General features: G+C 42.8%; 1 protein-coding gene across 2 annotated transcripts in view; it reads right to left on the bottom strand.

Moving 5' to 3' along the window:
• Positions 1–21,077, bottom strand: part of OFD1 (OFD1 centriole and centriolar satellite protein) — a 73,213-nt gene that overhangs the window by 11,597 nt on the left and 40,539 nt on the right. Inside the window, exons 14-20 of one of the 2 annotated variants that reach the window (XM_040424928.1) lie at positions 18,844–18,965; positions 17,238–17,349; positions 14,194–14,775; positions 12,329–12,464; positions 10,847–10,947; positions 3,649–3,753; positions 1,597–1,730 (exon numbers count right to left, since the gene is read on the bottom strand). In XM_040424928.1, coding sequence (XP_040280862.1) covers positions 1,597–1,730; positions 3,649–3,753; positions 10,847–10,947; positions 12,329–12,464; positions 14,194–14,775; positions 17,238–17,349; positions 18,844–18,965 — 1,292 coding nt within the window. The remainder of the gene's footprint in view (positions 1–1,596; positions 1,731–3,648; positions 3,754–10,846; positions 10,948–12,328; positions 12,465–14,193; positions 14,776–17,237; positions 17,350–18,843; positions 18,966–21,077) is intronic. The other variant, XM_040424929.1, reaches the window with a different exon arrangement.

The raw sequence follows: 21,077 nt of genomic DNA, 5'->3' as shown, positions 1-21,077 counted from the left end.
TGTGTGTTGACATAGGACTTCTTCTTTGCCCGATACTGCAACTTGCATTTGTGGATTGCACGGTGAACTGTGTTCACATAAAGTGATTTGTGGAAGTGTTCCTGAGCCCATGCAGCGATTTCCAGTACAGAATAATGCCTGTTTTAATGTAGTACCGTCTAAGGGCCCATAGCTCACAAGCATCCAATACTGACTATCAGGCTTCTCCCTTGCGCACATGAATTTCTCCAGATTCTCTGTATCTTTTGATATTATGTACTGTAGGCGATAGGATATTCAAAGTATTTACAATTTTACATAGAGGAACATTTTTCTGAAATTGTTCCACTATTTTTAGACCATTTTTCACAGATTGGGGAACCCCTGCCCATCTTTGCTTCTGAGAGACGCAGTCTCTCAAACATGCTTTTTTTTAATACCCAGTCAATGTGACTTAGTTGCAAATTGCTCCTCTAGCTGTCTTTTGTCCAGCCTTTTGTTGCCCCTGTCCCATCTTTTTTGAGATACATTGCTGCCATCAAGTTCTAAATGAGTTAATTTTTTTCATGAAATGGTGAAATTTCTCACTTTTCCCTTCTGATACGTAGTCTGACCTATTGTGAATAAAATATGGGTCTATGAAATTTACAAATTATTGAACTCTGTTTTGATTCCCATTTTCCACAGTGATATATATATATATATATATATATATACACACACACACACACACACACACACACATCTATATACATATAGATAAACATGAGATAAATAGCTAGCCGTGTGTTGTCCGCAACAGTTTGTCCATTACGTTCCATCCGCAAAAATATAGAACACGTTCTATTCTTGTTCACATTACGGACAACGATAGGACTGTTCTATTATGGGAGGGACTTTCTGTTCCTCAAAATGCAGAAGGCACACGGCCGGTATCCGTGTTTTGCAGACAGCAGAAAACAGCTATGGTTGTGTGCATGAGCCCTTACACATTAGTATATGGCATTGCTGAAAATGATGTACAAAGTGGACAACCCTTTTAAGCTAACCTAGTGATCCACTGATTCTCGTTCTTCCAGCTTCTCTAAGTTTCCACAGACCCATCTGCAGAGCCTGTACAGCATCTTATTGCAGAGTTGTATGGCCTCTTTGCCGCCACATACGTTCCATAGTAGACCATATGTAAGGAGCTATTCTCCCCTAGAAGCAATACCTACCATACATATTCTTATGGACCAAGCAACTGTTTTTGTCAACTATGTAAGGAATCCAATAGAATGAGAGCTCTTCTCTTGCTCCTATTTCATTGCATGTTCTTGTGTAAATGTGGCCCTATTCAAGAGTAAAATATGGCCACCCTGAGTTGGAGCTGCTCTTTGCAGCAGTTTGGTCTTCTGGCTTATAGGATAGGCTTCTGAAGCATAGGGAACCCTCTCAATGATGTCCATAGGTGTAAATACAAGATCAGAAAAACTCTTAAGGTCAATACTGAACTGTTGTTAATGTGGCATGTTATGTGATCACCTTCCCAGTGTGACAAAGATCGACGGACATTAAGTCCCACTGCTTCAGGAATAGCATTATTCTAGTGTCCCACTAAGGGATTGATGGCATTACCTCTGGTTGCTGATCTGCCTTCTCTTGTATTTCTGAGCAGTCTCGGTCTGATTCTTCCTTATGCTCCTGGGGGTCTGTCTTCTTACTCCTGTCCAAACCTTGGTTTGAGTTTTCACTTTTCTCCCTGCTGCTGACTAAAAATAAAATGAAGGTTTATCCTTAGGGCATGATATACTTGAGCGTTCCGTCCTCTCCGGACACTGCTTCTTGTACATGCGTATAGCAGAAATATTATTAACCTTGCGAAAGCCATAGATTTTTAGCTTTACACCCAAATACATCCGAGTACTTGCAGATATTTTTACCACCCACCATGGTAGGAGAACATCATTATACAAGCAGAAAATGTATTACAGAGATGAAAATCAAACACGTTTGTAGCCGAGGATGGGGTCTCCCTATCTAATCTGCTTATGCCTTCCTGCCACCACTGGTATCTAGGCTCCTCTGAAATGACATGCATTATAATAAATATCCAGCTGAGAGTTATGGATAATTTATTGTCAAAGCAAAAAAGCTGGGAACACGTCGGATTCAATATGGACGCTGCTAAAAAAAAAAAAAAAAAAGACACATTTCTTCTCCGTTTAGTAGACAAGGCTAGGATATTTCAATTTCAATTGATGGGAAAAAAGAAAATGGCCGCATGCTCACAGTAAGAATCCGTGTTTTGCGGATCCGCGGTTCGCAGACCCCAAAACACATACAGTCGCGTGCATGGGTCCTTATTGTGTAACCATGCGTCATCATCCTGCAGTTTTCACTTCCCGTAGATGACATGTCTATACAGTCAACCTCCCTCCCAGTAGAATATTTATCCCCTCTCAGAGCCGACGCTAGACCTCACTGATTCCAGCCATGGCCACGGAGATATCGGCAAGCAATATGGGAGGGGGATATTTTAGTAAAGCCCCCAATCTAATTACTGCTATGAATATAAAGGAAAGCCCCTTTGGTGTGTTTTCTCTCTTCGTTATGACTTCAAAATGAAAAATCCCACATTAAAGCCATCAAACCCAAAATATTCCTCTGAATGATCAGATCCTAGCTCATCAAAAGTAACAGTTTGGCCATGGAAGGGAAGTGTCATTCTGATCTCCTCAGTGTTCCCTGTAAATGCAGGAAATGGAAAAATGTGACCAAAGTGTGTCTCACTTCAATTGTCTACTTGGGGCTTGAGGGATCTCCTCTTGATGTTCTCACATCTGCAGATTACATGGTAGGTTAATATAATTTCCTTCAGGAATTTATTCTTTACAGCATCACTCCACTCAAAATATCCTACTCAACCTATGTCACGCTCACAGGAGTCAACGAAGCATTGATCTCACATTCATCTCGGACTCCCAGATCCCTGAGTATGTGACTTGGGAAAGAGGAATCTTAAAGGGGTTTTCCGAGAGTTCAGTATTGAGCTATTGTCCTCAATATCTGACACCCAGCCAATCAGCTGTTTGGAGAATAGGCTTCCTTCCAGTATATCAAGCACAAAACCGTACATTGACTAGCGGCTGTGCTTGGTTTTGTAGCCAAGGCCCGTTCTCTTCTCACGTAGGCCATGTCACCAATAAATGTGATATCACTGGCATAGGAAGATACTGTACCATGGCACTCGCTGGAGCACCGCAGCCTCTTCAAACAGTTGATTGGTGGTGGGGGGGGGGGGGGGCCCACTAATCAGATTATGATGACCTATCCTGAGGATAAGTCATCAATATTCTACTCTGGAAAACCCATTTAGAGTGCCCCATGCAATGTTTCAGGGTTCATCTGCAGTACCACCATGAGACTGTAAAAAGTTTTGCTTTCCAGAATCTACGCATGGAAAGCGAAGTAAAGGGTCAGGATTATTACGGAATGGAGCATAAGATATGTAATATACTTGTTATGTTCTCTCGACAGTACATATTTTATTAGAACTTTGTGTGATGAACTCGATGTGACAGAAATACATGAGGAGCGTAGGCACGGCACAATGGTTGGAAAGGTTAAAAGAGAAATGCTAATATAATACATGATAGTTTGTACGAGTGGGACGACCACTTAACTTACACGAGTCAGGCACTGGTGCATCTGCAGTGACACCAATGTCATGGACAGAGCCTCCAGATGGACGAGACAAGTCACTTTCAAGCTGCTCTGGTATGTCCTCCTGGTCTGCGGGAAAGAGGAGGGGGAGAATTAACAATGATCCCATTATCCTGTAGTGCTGGGCCTGGCAGAACTGTCTGGGAATCACTGCGTTCACACACTGGGCAGCATTGGGCTTCTATAGAAGCTGAAGTTTCTTTTAACCTCTTAATTAACACTTCTGTCACCGCAGTACCGGGGAGCAGGAGAGACAAAGAGGCTAAAATGAATGGGGGGTGAACAATGTGAAGTGAGCAATATAGACGTTCAACATACACGTTATATATAAGGATACTTACGGGGCGTATTCTGCCATATTCAGTATGACTACATAGTATGCATTTCCATACAATAAGGCAAGATGGTGACAACAGATTGCTAGGTGGATGGTTTTCTCTATTAGCATAATCTGGCTCTAATCTACATGACTAAAGGCTCCTTTACACTGGCAAATTTTGCAGGCGATTATATGGTTAAAGGGTGCATTTTCTACCAACCCCTGCCAAAGGAAGCTGCAAGGTCAAAAATAAGGAGTCGGTGATGTCAGGGTCCCCAGAGGTTATCTTTAAAGGGAACCTGTCACTGGGATTTTGTGTATGGCCGCTAGCACATCCTCAATACCCGTCCCCATAGCTCCGTGTGCTTTTATTGTGTAAAAAAAAATATTTGATATATGCAAATTAAAATTAAACTGAGATGAGTTAGGGACAGGACACATCTCAGGGTAATTTGCATATGTATCAAACCTTTTTTTTTTTACACAATAAAAGCACACAGGGCTATGGGGACTGGGTATTGCGGATGTGCTAGCGGCCATCTAGCAACCCATGTCCTCAGCTCTATACACAAAATCCCAGTGACAGGTTCCCTTTAAAGGGGGCCTGTCCCCTATATTTAGTGCTGAAGGACTGTTTTTGTTCAAACCACATCTTTGGTACTTTTATCACCATTTCGGGTCCACATATTATGAAGATTGTTAGATATGCATATCCGGACACCAAGTGCCCAACTCTTAGTCCCATTTCCATCTCGCACTCCCATGTCCCTTCTGCATGCAATGTCACTAATCTCCTTCCCCTCTGCTTGCGACATCACCAAGCCTCTGCATCCAAACCTCGCGCAGGCGCAGACTGGCAACCTTCAGCACGTGAGATTTGGATGCAGCAGCTTGGTGATGTCACAGGCAGAGGTAAAGGGATCAGTGATGTCACAGGCAGAAAAGATGGAGCGCAAGCGGGAGGACCTGGGACCGACAGGTGGGCTTGGGCTCTTTAAAAGACTGAAAACACCTAGCTGGGCACTTGATGTCTCATTTGCGTATCTAACAAAGATCATTTTCTGGGGATCGGAAATGGCGGTGGTATGGTCTGAACGGCGTTGTAGTACACAACTGTACTTTACCATAAATCTTATATACCAAGTGTAGGTGACAGACTCCCTTTCACTTGTTCTATAGGTTACCTAACATTCTATCCCTTGTGTGTGGGTGTCATTTTGTGCGGATCATATAATTACGCTGTTGGGACTCAACATTAAACAACGTATTACATTCCTTCAGATAATTATTACAACTGATGGTTTATGGCATCACAAAACCTTATGAGTGGATTACATACAGAATAGAAGGCACTATTCATAGACCTGCCGCTGAATGACAGACTTCTCCATAACCTTGCCCAACCTATCATGTTATCTGCCAGCACACAATGGTTTACATTATTCTGCCATGTAATAGATTGTTTACTCGGACACGGACAGCTGAATGGACCTCGAACAATGAGGAGTTTATTGCACGCAGATGACGGGGATTCATTTGTGGTTTATGCCGTTGCCTTATTGTTGTTTACAGTCTCCTTTGGGACATTAGATTATGAAAACATTCCCTCTGCGCTAAAGGAGATCTTTGTGGTCGCTGACATAAACCATGAGCGATTGTGCTGAACTGTTCCACTCGTCCTGCGTTACATCAAATGGCGCTGACAGCAGGCGACCTCTGCTGGTCTCAAGGGAGTAGTGCAACACATTGTCACCCATGGAAACACAACACATAAACCGGTTACGTCACTGTCCAATCCTCAGGAATCTGGATCTGAAGAACGTGAGATTCAGCATGTTTCTAACAAAACTTAGGGTATTTTCACACTTGCGGCAGGACGGATCCGACAGGCTGTTCACCATGTCGGATCCGTCCTGCGGCTGTTTCGCCGTGCCCACGGGCCGCCGCTCCGTCCCCATTGACTATAATGGGGATGGGGGCGGAGCTCCGGCGCAGCACGGCGGTGCACGGCTTAAGGCCGCCGGACTAAAATTACTGCATGTCAGGTTTTTTAGTCCGGCGGCTTTCTCCGTGCACCGCCGTGCTGCGCCGGAGCTCCGCCCCCATCCCCATTATAGTCAATGGGGACAGAGCGGGGGCACGGCGAACAGCCACAGGACGGATCCGACATGGTGAACAGCATGTCGGATCCGTCCTGCCGCAAGTGTGAAAGTAGCCTAATTTGAAGACAAAAAATAAACAAAGAAAAATGCATAACAACGATAGTGGAAAATTTGGATAAAAAAAAAAAAAAAGATTATGTAAATATTTATAGATATTTGTATATAAATATTATAATTGTGGTAATAGATGTCTGCACCATGCACAGTATGGCTTTCATTATAGTAAGGTCTCGTTTTTTTTTTTTGTTTTTTTATCTCACACCCAATAGAAAGGGCTATTCTTATCTTTTCTCAGAAACAGACCAGAATAGGACCAGTTATCAGATTTGTCGATCTGGCACATGGATCCATAAAAAAACAAAAAACAACCAAAAAAAAAAAGATATAAAAAAATAAAAAGGAAGTGCGCATGGCCCATTGACTTGTATGGGTCAGAGTGCTATCCGTGTCAACGGTGAACAGCACACCGAAGAAGAATACGGCTGTGCGCAGGAGCCCTCACGTAGAAGGATGCACCTCATTAGTGAAAGCCATGGAGATGACCGATTAGCCATAGACTGGTAATTCTACCTTATTTTATCTGCAGCATACATGAAACTGTTCCAACAGCTAAGGCTACTTTCACACCAGCGTTCGGAGCGGATCCGTCTGATGTTTCATCAGACGGATCCGCTCCGATAATGCAGACGTTCGCATCCGTTCAGAACGGATGCGTCTGCATTAAAACTTAGAAAATTTTCTAAGTGTGAAAGTAGCCTGAGCGGATCCGTTCAGACTTTACATTGTAAGTCAATGGGGAACGGATCCGCTTGAAGATTGAGCCATATGGTGTCATCTTCAAGCGGATCCGTCCACATTGACTTCCGTTATAAGTCTGGACGGATCCGTTATAAGTCTGGACGGATCGGATATAAGTGTGGACGGATCCGCTCGCCTCCGCACGGCCAGGCGGACACCCGAACGCTGCAAGCAGCGTTCAGGTGTCCGCTCACTGAGCGGAGCGGAGGCTGAGCGCTGGCAGGCGGATGCATTCTCAGTGGATCCGCCTCCACTGAGAATGCATTGGGGCCAGACGGATGCGTTCGGGGCCACTCGTGAGCCCCTTCAAACGGAGCGCACGAGCGGACACCCGAACGCTAGTGTGAAAGTAGCCTAAAAAGGATGTTTTTCTAATTCATTCTAAATCCCCCGTGGACATGCACACTTGGCCCAGCTGAGTGTGCAACTTTTCTGATTGTCACCTCAGAACAAAGTTTATTAGTTACGATGAAATACTAAGGCCTCATGCACACGACCGTTGTTTTATTCCGTGGCCGTTCCATTTTTCGTGATTTCCTGCGGACCCATTGACTTTCAATGGGTCCGTTGAAAACTCGGCTAATGCACCGTTTGTCATCCGCGTCCGTGATCCGTGGTTCCAGTCCATCAAAAATTATAACCTGTCCTATTTTTTTCACGGAAAACGGTTCGCGGACCCATTCAAGTCAATGGGACCGTGAAAAAACGCGGAGGCACACAAGATTGTCATCCGCGTCCGTTTTTTTCCTATCATTTGCATGGCAAACTTGACTTAGACTTTTTATTACTTTCCTTCATGTCTGGTGATCCTCCAAAAATAAAAGGAAGACACACGGAAACAAAAACGGATCACGGAACAACGGAACCCCATTTTGCGGAACGGAACACAACAACGGTCGTGTGCATGAGGCCTTAGCCAAATCATTATTTTCATTCGACGTGCAGTAAGGGGAAAGTAGGGACACCTGTGTACAGGTGGTAAACCTGTGGCGCCATGAATTTAATGTGGATGACCATTGACTTCATATGGAGATTGCAGCACCAGCAGAGGTTGTCTGAATGTGGATTACACCCAGCTTAAATAAAATGTATTGTATTGCATGGTCTCCCACATATACACATACATTTTAAACTGCATCCGTCATTAAATACAATGCTATAACATGTTAAAAATTGTAAGTTTGATCAGTGGGGTGCTGAAACCCCCACCTGCTAAAAATGAAGGGGCATAAAAGCTCAGCTGAGCATCGGGGACCCTCTGTTCTGTTTGGCAGTGCTCAACTCTCCTTGAAAACCAAAGCAAGCAGAATACAGGCTCACAGAAAGTCTGTAAGTCCTTACATAGCTCATGTGGCACTCTAAAGGGACCCAAGCAAAGCCAATCACAACCAAAGGGGTACAGACAACCACTGCCAGCAGCCTGCAAAAAAGGTCCAACTGGGTGTTACCAGTAGGAGGTATGTCCCTGCACAGTCTGACACTATCCAATCAGTGTTTCCAGTGCCAGACTGTGCAGGGACACACCCCTAACTGGTAACACTCATACGGACCTAAAAATGTTATTGGGCATGTTCGCTGTGTGCAGTGGAAGCAGAGGGCATTGCACCTCACTCTGCACCTCTCATCAAGAACATGTGCATTGACGCAAGGTATACTGCCCTTGGCTTTATTAGCACAGAGCGTATATTCCCAATGCCACTGGAGAAGAGTCCAGGACTCTTCTTCTAGTACGTTTGAATTTCATTTACTTTCTTTTGCGGGGACACATAGGTTTGGGACCCTAAACTCCAATTGCATAATGACATGCTGGTGGTTTAGTGGCCCCAAACCAGGCAGCATGGTATAGAGCAGGAGGAGCAGAGCAGATTGATATATCGTTTTATGGGAAAACATTCAGTATAATTTGTATTTCATTCATTTAAAGTCCTGCTTATTCTGGGCTTTGAAGTAAAGGAGACGGTCCTATCAGTGACTGACCGCCTTCCCTCTATGACTGTATATACAGAGATAGCTGTCAATCACTGACTGAAGACAAGGATTCGGTCCTATCAGTGACGGACAGCCTTCCCTCTATGACTGTGTATACAGAGAGCTGTCAATCACTGACTGAAGACAAGGAGACGGTCCTATCAGTGACTGACCGCCTTCCCTCTATGACTGTGTATACAGAGAGCTGTCAATCACTGACTGAAGACAAGGAGACGGTCCTATCAGTGACTGACCGCCTTCCATCTATGACTGTATATACAGAGATAGCTGTCAATCACTGACTGAAGACAAGGATTCTGTCCTATCAGTGACTGACAGCCTCCCCTCTATGACTGTGTATACAGAGATAGCTGTCAATCACTGACTGGAGACAAGGAGACGGTCCTAACAGTGACTGAGGCCTTCCCTCTATGACTGACTGTGTATACACAGATAGCTGTCAATCACTGACTGGAGACAAGGAGACGGTCCTATCAGTGACGGACAGCCTTCCCTCTATGACTATGTATACAGAGATAGCTGTCAATCACTGACTGGAGACAAGGAGACGGTCCTATCAGTGATTGACCGCCTTCCCTCTATGACTGTGTATACACAGATAGCTGTCAATCACTGACTGGAGACAAGGAGACGGTCCTATCAGTGACTGACAGCCTTCCCTCTATGACTGTGTATACACAGATAGCTGTCAATCACTGACTGAAGACAAGGATTCGGTCCCATCAGTGACTGACAGCCTTCCCTCTATGACTGTGTATACACAGATAGCTGTCAATCACTGACTGAAGACAAGGAGGAGGTCCTATCAGTGACTGACAGCCTTCCCTCTATGACTGTGTATACACAGATAGCTGTCAATCACTGACTGAAGACAAGGAGACGGTCCTATCAGTGACGGACAGACTTCCCTCTATGACTGTGTATACACAGATAGCTGTCAATCACTGACTGAAGACAAGGAGGAGGTCCTATCAGTGACTGACAGCCTTCCCTCTATGACTGTGTATACACAGATAGCTGTCAATCACTGACTGAAGACAAGGAGGAGGTCCTATCAGTGACTGACAGCCTTCCCTCTATGACTGTGTATACACAGATAGCTGTCAATCACTGACTGAAGACAAGGAGACGGTCCTATCAGTGACGGACAGCCTTCCCTCTATGACTGTATATACAGAGATAGCTGTCAGTCACTGACTGAAGACAAGGAGACGGTCCTATCAGTGACTGACAGCCTTCCCTCTATGACTGTGTATACATAGATAGCTGTCAATCACTGACTGAAGACAAGGATTCGGTCCCATCAGTGACTGACAGCCTTCCCTCTATGACTGTATGTACAGAGATAGCTGTCAGTCATCTTCCTTGACTTCAAAGCCCAGAACGAGCAAAACTATCTATGAATCTGCTCAGCTCCTCCTGCTCTAAAACATGCTGCCTGTACCTTACATTGCATTTTCATGGTGATGGGTTCGCTTTAAGCACCAGCCTTCTCAGATGCTTAACAAATCTGACTAGTTGTATAGATTTCTTTGCATAACGAGCTGAATTACAGACCTTGTAATGGTGCTATATACTGTAGGTATTGCTTTGCTGCCATACAAACATCATAACAGATTTCAAATTTACGGATAATTCTTTGTAATGTGTCCTTTAGGCATGTGAGCACAGAACGTGCCCTTCTCTACCTTCACATATTGTATTGAATAGACTGTATATAGAGTTGTATGCCTGTACCAGATCTAGAGCGCCTCTACAGATGACCGCACACTAGGTCCCGTTAGGCTTTAGCTCAGCAGATTGTGAGGTCACTTATTTAGGTTTATATGCTGCAGTAATTCAGCTCACAAATTCCTTTCTAGCTCTGGTTCCTCTCTAACTTAGGCGATCTTACCTTGCAGTGATGAGTCTGAACGATTGAGGTCCTCTGGATGCAACATTTCAGGCATAGAATGACGGGATAAATCCAAACTCTCTCTGGCTGGCTTCTGAGCACTAAATAGCAATGAAAATTTAGACTGACCAAATTGCTTAATCTAGAGGACATCAGATACCTTTTACTTTTCACAGGATTTATGTACACTAATGTATTAAAGGGCTCTCTGGTTTATAGTCATTTTCAAACTGGAAATTCTGAGTAAGCAATTGCAGACAAGAATAGTCATTTTCTGATAAGTGCCGGCGATGTGCGGTCCGCAAAATGCGGAACGCACATTGCCGGTGTCCATGTTTTGCTGATCCGCAAAACACACACGGATGTCTGAATGGAGCCTAATAGGACATGTTCTATCTTTGAACGGAAAAACGGAAATACAGAAATGGAAGGCATACAGAGTACCTTCCGTTTTTTGGGGATCCATTGAAATGAAAGGTTCCGTATACGGTCAGTACACGGAGCGCAAAAAACGAGACGCAAAACATTTGTCTGCAAGAGACCTAAGAGTAATAAATAAGCACTGGATAATTATTAGTTTGTTGGGGGTCCGACAGCTGGGACCACCACTATCACGAGAACGGGGACCCTAATTCACAATTTGAATGTAGCACTGGTCGAGCATGGGCACCGCTGCTCCAATTAAAGTGTATGGGACTGCTGGAAATAGCAGAGTGCTGTATTTGGCAATCTCCGGCAGTCCTACAGAGATGAATGGTGGTGCAGATGCTCAAACAGTGTTCTATTCAGACTATGGAAATGGGACCCCTACTTTCATGATTATGGGGTCCCAGCAGTCACACCCCCATCAATCTAACAATTATCCTCTATCCAGTGGTCAGTGGATTGGACGGGCCATGGTTCCCTTCATTAGGGTTTTCTGAGGTTTAATTAATACTGATGGCTTAACCTTGGGATAAGCCATCAATAACAAATCGATGAGGGGTCCCCCCCCCTCCCAACCATTCAACTGACTAAAGGGCCATGGAGCTCACTGTTTACCAGACACCGCTCCGTACATTTGCGAATGGCTGTGCCTGGTTCTGCAGCTTAGCCCAGGGAGAGCCCCTACTAAATGTAAGCAGCTGTGTCTGGTGAACAATAAGCCTTACAGCCCTTTAGACAGCAAATCAATGGAAGTGCTAGGAGTTGGACCCTCACTGATGTGATATTGATGGCCTATCCTAAGGATAAGTCTTCAATATTAAGGCTCCAGAAAACTCCTTTAAATAATATCTAACATAATGTTTCAATGTCAAAAGAAAGCATAGGTTTGCTAGGAGTTGATGAAAAGCTCAATAACTGACCTGCAGGCAACTAATAGGTTACTAACAGTAGAGAAATAAAAATGACGCATTATGTACCTATACACGTTCTCAGACTAGGTGAAAAAGATTAAAAGTATGTTGCAACATTACATTATTAGGATATGTAATTCTATACCTAGACAACTGTTCAATTTCGTCTTCTACTGCAGCATCTAGAACATCACGGTTTTGTGTAGGACGTTGTGCAGCTTTTGGAATAGGGGAAAATCTGTGATTAAGGCTATGGTTAGATGACGAAATATAGGTGCCATCTGAAATGAGAGAAATATTAATTGAAATATATAATTTATGTAATAAACAAAAAAATAGTACCACTTCACATAGGTATACTATGACTTAAAATGTACCTGTCCTTTCAGGGGAATTTTCATACTAAGCAGTCAAGTGGGGAATAGCACTATATCTGGGCATTATATGACTTATCCTGTACTTTCACCAGTTTCCCCTCTTCCTACTCTATCTCTAGTTGTTATTTTCCCTAAGCTAGTAGGTGGAAACTAGCTGCTATGATGTCTCCCATACACAGTACACACAAAGAATAGGAAATCCTGCTCCTCTACTTCTCTCTAGCGCACCCTCAGAAACAACAGCATGGAGGACATTACACAGCAGTACTGAGAAGTGCATACAGCACCGGGCTAACTGCTCCCTCCTCTCCCTCCCCATAGAATTCAATGGGCAGCTGATCTCTCTGTGAGTCGATAATCTGTCTTCATCTCTGCCTCTCTGATGATGGATTTTAAAACGTCTGATCAGTACAAGAGAGGCAGGGGAGAGAAGTGGCTGATAAGTGAAGAAAGAAGCATTTTCCTGTAATAAGATATATTACAAAGTTCTGTATCTTTTCTTGTACTTCAAATTTTGGCTATTGAACTAATTACTATTGTAAAGACAAAATATTGTAAAGTAGGGCAGTAACTCCATAGAAAGTTTACATGCTCCAAAGCCCACTTCCAATAATTACACAAACTATTGCAAAAATAAAAAGACTGGACACCATGGGAACCTTTTTAATCCTTGAATTCTACTTGTTTCGGGCTAAAGATCATATTTTCAATAGGTCTTAAAATTTTTCTAAAATGTTGCCTAGAGTCTTACAGACTGTTGCTTTTCAGCTTCACAGTGAGTCTGAGTTGCTCTAACAGCTAAATCTGTGGCCCTTATCTGTACTTTCTTAACAGCTCATAAACACTCACTATTTCTAAATTCGTATCAGTTTGATAATTTAACTTAAATCAGTGTTTATGAGGTGTCAGAAGTGAAGAGATAAGGGATACAGATCATGCCATCAGGGCTGCTGTCTGACAGATTCACGGAGAAAGGGGAAGCAAAGTCTGCAGATACACAGAATGTGAAAGCTGTAGAAAAACAAATAAACATTTTAATAAAGACTAATTGAAAAAAAAACTTTAGGCCAAAATGAGTAGACTGCAGTAGAATAATAAAAATTGCCCCCAAAGGTGTCCATTGCTTTTAAGAAAAATAAAACACAGATAAAAAACTGAAATAAAAAAAATAAAACAAGTAGTCAATACAATAAACTACAATTATGTAAGGCACTAGACAAAGCTTTCTTATTTTCTGATCTACTCTGCACTACAAAAGAAGATATTTCGGTAGATATGACGTACAAGCCACATGATTCACTTGACGCTATGTTATGTGTAAAATGTCCCTAGAAGTTCATTTCATGCGCTTCCATAAAGGGTACCATAAGGCCAAGCCAGAGATCCACCAAGCAGGAGAACATCTGAGACACCACCACTGTTATTTGAAGAGCTGCGTTAAGAACAAACACATTGCCAACTGGATGTTCGTCCCAGTCAAGTGTGTTCTCCTTGAGTAAGCCATAATACCAACACCATCGTACAGTGAGAAGATTGTAAACCAAGGAATTACTATATGGGCAATCTGGTGCAAGCTTTGCTAAGGATTTCTACAAGCAGCATCACATATAAGAATCAACAATAATAATATTACCTTCCAAAGAAGCTCTCTCTTCCTGACTCTTTTCTGTTTTTGACACAGGAGTTGAAGACAATCTACGAGAGGAGGATTTCTTGCTCCGTGGTGGGGTCATACCTACTTCAGTTGACAGGAGGCCTTCATATTTCTCTGTTTTCAGTCTGTTTAAGAGAACATGCTGTTGTGGAGTGAGGTTGTCCTCTAAAAAAGTGACTTTGTGATGTGGCACAGCTGGCATAGCACTTAGGTAACCTCTGCTTGGCAAGGAGGCAGCCTGTGGGATGACTCTATGCTGATAGTTTCGATAAGCCTCTTCTAAATACTCTGCTTCTTTTTCAAGTTCTTTAATGCGCGCTTTGGTGCTAGCTACAAACTCCAGATCTGAATCAGGGGAGCTGCTTCGGGTACCATCGTTGTAGGGATGCCTTCGAAATGAGGTGCCACCTGTTTCAACAAGAGTGTCCAGTAATCGTTGGCTTTTCACAACAGGTTTCTCATCATAATGATCAGGATTGACCATCCTGCTGGCAGGGAAGCCTAGCGTAAAACGATCAAGCAGAGGTGCCTTGGGGTGGCAATACACTTCATTTTCAAGGGCTGATCAAGCAAGAGCATCACACAGAGGAAAGCAAAATAGAAAAAATAATAAAGCGTGAGATATCTGGTATTTTAAGGGGATGATCTGGTATAGCAGTATTTCAAGCAATTATAGCAAAAAAATACAAAGGCAGAACAGGAGAAATAAGAAGCATGTTGTATTACAAAGCAGTTAGTGTCACACTAGTTTTCAAGCAATTCGGCAGACTGTTCCAGCAGAGGAGCAGCCTGCCGGAGATCTCTGGATCCACTATAGCTGGATAGTGCTGCATGCCTGCCAGACCCCATAGACTACAATGGGATCCAGCGGGAATCTGCCCAGAAAATCAGGACAGTAAGAGGTCTTGAGCTGAATAAGTAGACAAGCAGTCAAACTTATAACTATCTGAATTGTCCCACGATTAAATATTAATTTACTCAAATCAGACAAAACATAATTTTTCAGTTGGAATAATGTTTCAAAAATGCTCCTGTGACTAGACATTGCCTGTACGAATTTGCTATAGCGCCCCCCCTTTTTTTTATTTTTTAATTCTCTTAGAACCTGTGTCCAGTGCCCAGTGGTCAAATTGTGCTTCATACGCTTACTTCTCTGTCTTCCATAATGATGGTCGAGTCTGTGACTTCTTTAAAGGGGTTATCCCATCATAATGATCACTGTTAAATCTGTTAATGATTTGACAGTGATCATTTTTGTAAATATACTTTATTAACAAATTCCCACCGATTAGGATAAAATTCATCCCCACTTACCTTATTGTTGTGACTCGGTCTCCCCTGGTTACGGCCACCGCTCTTCTGCAAAATCCCGATGGTCGCGCTTGCCCAGAAGACTCCTTCTTTTCTCCCGGCCGGGCCACTCACTGTCCTGAACGCGCACGCTGCCGCGCATGCGCGACGGTGACTTCTTCCCGGCCAGAATAGTACAGAGCTGCGAACGCGCACGCCGGCTCTGTACTATACTGGCCAGAAATAAGTCACATGGCGCATGCGCAGCGGCGTGCGCGTTCAGTCCAGTGCGCGGCCCGGCCGGGAGAAGACTTCAATCAAGATGAAGCCCGCCCCCAGCCAGAATCCAGGAAGTGAACGCGCGGTGGCAGCAGGTAAGTATAAAAACGCAAAGTGGGATAACCCCTTTAATTGACATGTATATGTTGTGATGGTGATCTAAATAGCAGTCATCTACAACTGTTAAATCCATGAAGTAAAGGGACAATAGGTCATGTACTTACAGGTGCAGACTGGGAGTTGTAGGCGGTCCAAATTGACAGAAGGCGGGGAAATACAAGTAGACGGGGTCAGCAAGACCATCGTGCAGCCCAAAATATTGCCTCAGCAGAACCAAGTACCACAGTGTAGCACAAAGTACTGCCCCAGAAGCTACCCTTTTGAGGTGGACAGCAAAAGATGCCACGTTGTGTCCTCCCCCCACTCCTCCAATTGACTCCAATTAAGTCCCCTAGTAGTATGGTTCCCAAGTGCCCAAGGAAACTAGAAAAAATATAATGCCCGAGTCATGTTCCAAGTTGCTGTCTCTGATACAGGACACAGCAGGCCTCTTCCAGTCTGTGCCCCTGCGCCATATAGTGCTCTGTGGTGTATGTCATGGGCTGCCATTCCCCGCTATAGTATTCAACTGTATCACTATCCTGAGGACAACTAAATTTGAGAAGGCATCTGTGGCTGCCAGCCATTAACGCTGAGAACTTCAGAGTATTATGTACCCAGCCAGTGGCGGAGGGCTTCGGAAGCCCCCTGAGCGTTAACCTACCAGGAAATTTCCCTGTAGGGTCTATGGCCAGTCTGCTCCTATGTACGTAGTGACCATACAATTCACATGACCGGCAGTTTGTGTCTTCTGTGGATTACTACTCATTTCTTAACCTCTTTAAGTGAAATCTTTTTCAGTGTATTTAATAAAGATTTATTTTATTTTTGATATATTTTGGCTCATAGCACCTGCATGTATGTTATTATATACAGAGTGCAGTCACATCGACTCGTGAGTATTACATTTGTGTATTTTATGTCTATTTCAGCTTTCAGGTGGAAGCGAGTCCTTCTTCTCGCCAGCCAGTAAGAAGAGGTGCACAAGAAGTGGTACTGCCATGTGTATTCAGCACCATCATTTGTGTGAAATCTACCTGCCATCGTTTCCCCCATTCATATAGCTGTGGATTTTTTCGGCACAGATTTAAACCCATGTCAAGAGCTGACATCCCATTCTTTGATGTGGTTTCTTGAGGGACATTTTTTTTTTGTAAAAATCGAGGGAACCTTTCTGCTTTGTCACAAATGGAATTTTTCTATTCGATTGAGAATAAGATGAGGCATGAAACAGTGCTTTAAGTGAAATACTAAACCATAAAGAAAGTCAGTCTCTAAAGTGAAATACATACAAGATATATAAGAAGATATTAAATAAAAAAAATAACACATAAAAAAGGCAAAACAAATCAAACCTTGTTGGGTTCGTCTCAGCTGAAACTCCAGTTGTTCAACTTGGGCACTTAATCTTTTTGAAGATTCTTCACGACTTAACAGCTGCATTTTCATTTCCATACCACGTTCAATCTAGAAAGCCAACGGTACATCCCATCAGATGCAGCGGCCAGGGTCCCACTCATATGACTAGATCTACATGATTGACCCCAATGCTAAATCTGTACCAGGGCCCACCCCACCTGCCCGGTGGCATTTATAATACTGGGGTCTTATGTGCAGGATGGGATTCCCTCCGATAAATCTGCACCCCCTGATTTAGCACACATGGTGGTTTAACAGTTGTAACTTTATCTGTTCGACTAAACAAAATAATCTGCAACATTTCAACCTTTTTACAAGACACACAGGGCCTAATTTTTTTAAAGTTACTTTTATAATTTCGTATTGTTTAAATATGCAAACTGACACCAAAATAAATTAAAACGGGTTCCCTATTTTGTGTCAGTTGCTTATATATAATAATATTTATATGAAGGGGTAACAGAGTTTTCCGTCATAAAAATTGAAATCTATTCACTGCCTGAATAGGACGGTAAAATAAAACAGAAGGTATTTTTTTTGTTTTTTTACTGTCCTATTCAGGCAGTGAATATATAATATCTATAGTTTTGTGCGAACGGGGTCAGATAGTGGTAAAAGCTTTATTTGACATAGGCATTAAATTTTCTTTTGTTGTATTTGTATTTTATTATATATAAAAAAAAAATGTCCCACAGGTCAATAAAAGGCACACCGTCGCAGGAGAAAACAGCCCCCTGGGGGGGCATTGAACACCGGCAAAGCTGATCAGTGTCTGCTAAGACACTGCAGCTCGAGACACACGGCGATCACGTGATCGCCAGGTCCAATAGAGGAGGAGTCATAGCCGCTTGCTCTATATTTACTGCATAGAGCTCGTTGAGTGCTATGCACTAAGCACCGGAGAAGGCAGAAGTGGGAATAACCCACTTCTGTCTTCTTCTCAGGGTTCCCAGCTGTCACTGACAGCCAATTACCCAGCCTGCTTCTGTTAGAGAATCCAGCTGACCACCTCAGGCTAGGGCTCCACCGTGTTGCTGTCAACTCACGGTCATACAAGTCAATTGTGGGATTACCGTGAGAAGACCACTTCTCTATTGGTTAAAAGAATCTAACCATGATGGACTTTTGGTGTAGGTCACAGAGTAGAATTTTTTTATGCACATGGAAACACTGAAGTCAGAGACACCGATTCGTAGGTGACACCACGTCACTGTGCACCCCTAGCCTGAAGTACAACTGCAGTCTGCTGAAATGCCGTCCACTACTGTAGATTATTTTGGCGTATCTGACAATGAAGCCCCATTCTGAATGCTGCAGCCAATCACTTTAGAGAAGGAGCAGGAAAACTGGGGGGACCCGGAAGCTTTAGGACGGGAGCAGCGGAGATTGGTAAGGGGAGCATCACTTTTATCATTTTAAACTGTTCTCAGCAACCCCTTTAAGAAAGTTACAAGAAAACGTATGTACACAGTAGGATCTGACTGGTTGTTATCAGCAGCCGCATTGATGTATGAATGAGAACACAAAATTCCAAAAGCTCACCTCTAATTCTAGCTGTTTCTCAAGGATTTCCCTTTGTATTTTGAACTCATTTTGCTCAAACTTTCGGGCAGACTCCAAGTGATTGACTTGTTCTTGAAGAGTAAGTAACTCGGTAGATGTTTCTGTAAAATTATAAGAAGAATTACAAATGAGCCCATATGTGTCTAAAGCATATAAACCTGAAGGCTGGACGGCAAATATCAGGAAGTGGCAGGGATGCTGGTTAAGAACAAAGTAACATTAACTGCCACACTTACATGTGCCCAATACTCAGGTGGTACAAGAAAACATCACGCCATTAGCCAAAGAAAGCCGAGACAAGACCATATTCTCTGCTTTATTCAACATGTGCTAGGGTCGACAAGCAAAGCATAATTCACATTTCACAGTTTAAAGGGGTTGTCCAGGTTTATGTTTTAGGTTGTCTCCCTTCAGCAAACAGAATTTATTATATAGAGGAAGTCAATACTAGCCACGTTCTAATGTATTGCGATTGTCCATATTGCTTCCTTTGCTGGTTGGATTCATTTTTCCATAACATCATACACTGCTCGTTTCCATGGTTACAACCACTCTGTAATCCATCAGTGGTGGTCGTACTTGCACAATATAGGAAAAAGCACTAGCCTATGTGCACTCCTACCGGGTTGGCCATCAAACAGGCCAGCACTTTTCCATATAGTATGGAAGCACGACCACCACTGATGGATTTCAGGGTGGTCGTAAAAAGACAGCCTTGTCTCGTTCTCCTGTGAATATATGCAATTCAGTAGCTAGTTGTGGTGCGTCGTAACCATCTCTGTATAAACACTTACACAGAGAATGCTATTAGTGATGACACCTCCCCTGTATACAGCTATCAATGACTGACAGCTATATATGTATATACACACACACACACACACAATGTAATTAACCCTTTCAACCCTGGGCCAGTTTTCACCTTAAGGACCAGGCCATTTTTTGCAAATCTGACATGTGTCACTTTATGTGGTAATAACTTTAAAATGCTTTTACTTATTTAGGCCATTCCGAGACTGTTTTCTCGTCACATATTGTACTTCATGACAGTGGTAAAATGGAGTCAAAATATTTCATTTTTATTTATAAAAAAAATAAAATAAGAAATGTACAAAAAAATTTAGAAAAATTAGCAAATTTTAATTTCTCTACTTTTATAGAAGATAGTAATAACTCCAAAAATAGTTATTACTTTACATTCCCCATATGTCTACTTCATGTTTGGATCATTTTGTGAATGCCATTTTATTTTTTGGGGACATTAGAAGGCTTAGAAATTTTTAAGCAAATCTTGAAATTTTTCAGAAAATTTCCAAAACCCACTTTTTAAAGACCAGTTCAGGTCTGAAGTCACTTTGTGAGGCTTACATAATAGAAACCACCCAAAAATGACCCCATTTTACAAATATACACCCCTCAACCTATTCAAAACTGAATTTACAAACTTTGTTAACCCTTTAGATGCCCCACAAGAATTAAATGAACATGGGAAAGAAATTTCAAAATTTCACTTTTTTTTGCAGATTTTAAATTTTAAGGGTGAACAGCCAAACAAAACTCAAAATCTATCACCCTGAATCAGGAGTTTACAGAAACACCCCATGTGTGCTCAAAAACTGATGTATGGGTGCACAGCAGGCTTCAGAGTGGAAGGAGCACCAAATGGCTTTTGGAGAGCGGATTTAGCTGGAATGGTAATTGGGAGCAATGTCACATGTGAAAACACCCTGAGGTGGCCCTACAGTGGAAACCTCCAAAAAGTGACCCCATTCCAAAACTACACCCCTCAAGGAATATTTCAAGGTGTGTAGTGAGTACTTTGACCCATCAGGCGTTTCACAGAATTAGGAAACGCTTGGCTGTGAAAATTAAAAAATTAAAAAAAATCTTCAGAAAAAGTTGCTTTACACCTACATTTTTCACTTTCACAAGGGGTAACAGGACAAAATGCACCCCACATTTTGTTCCCCATTTCCCCCGCCAACACCCCATAAGTGCTCAAAAAATTATGTATAGGTCCATGGCAGGGTTCAAAAAGGAAGTAGCGCCATCGAACTTTTGGAGGACAGATTTTGCAGGATTAGCTTTTGGTAGCTATGTCGCATATGAAGATACCCTGAGGTACCCCTATAGTGGAAACCCCCAAAAAGTGACCGCATTCTGGAAACTACACCCCTCAAAGAATATTTTTAAGAGGTGTAGTGAGAACTTTG

The sequence above is a fragment of the Bufo bufo genome, chromosome 3, assembly GCF_905171765.1.
Source record: "Bufo bufo chromosome 3, aBufBuf1.1, whole genome shotgun sequence".
NCBI lineage: Eukaryota > Metazoa > Chordata > Amphibia > Anura > Bufonidae > Bufo > Bufo bufo.
This window is presented reverse-complemented; position numbering and strand designations above follow the sequence as displayed.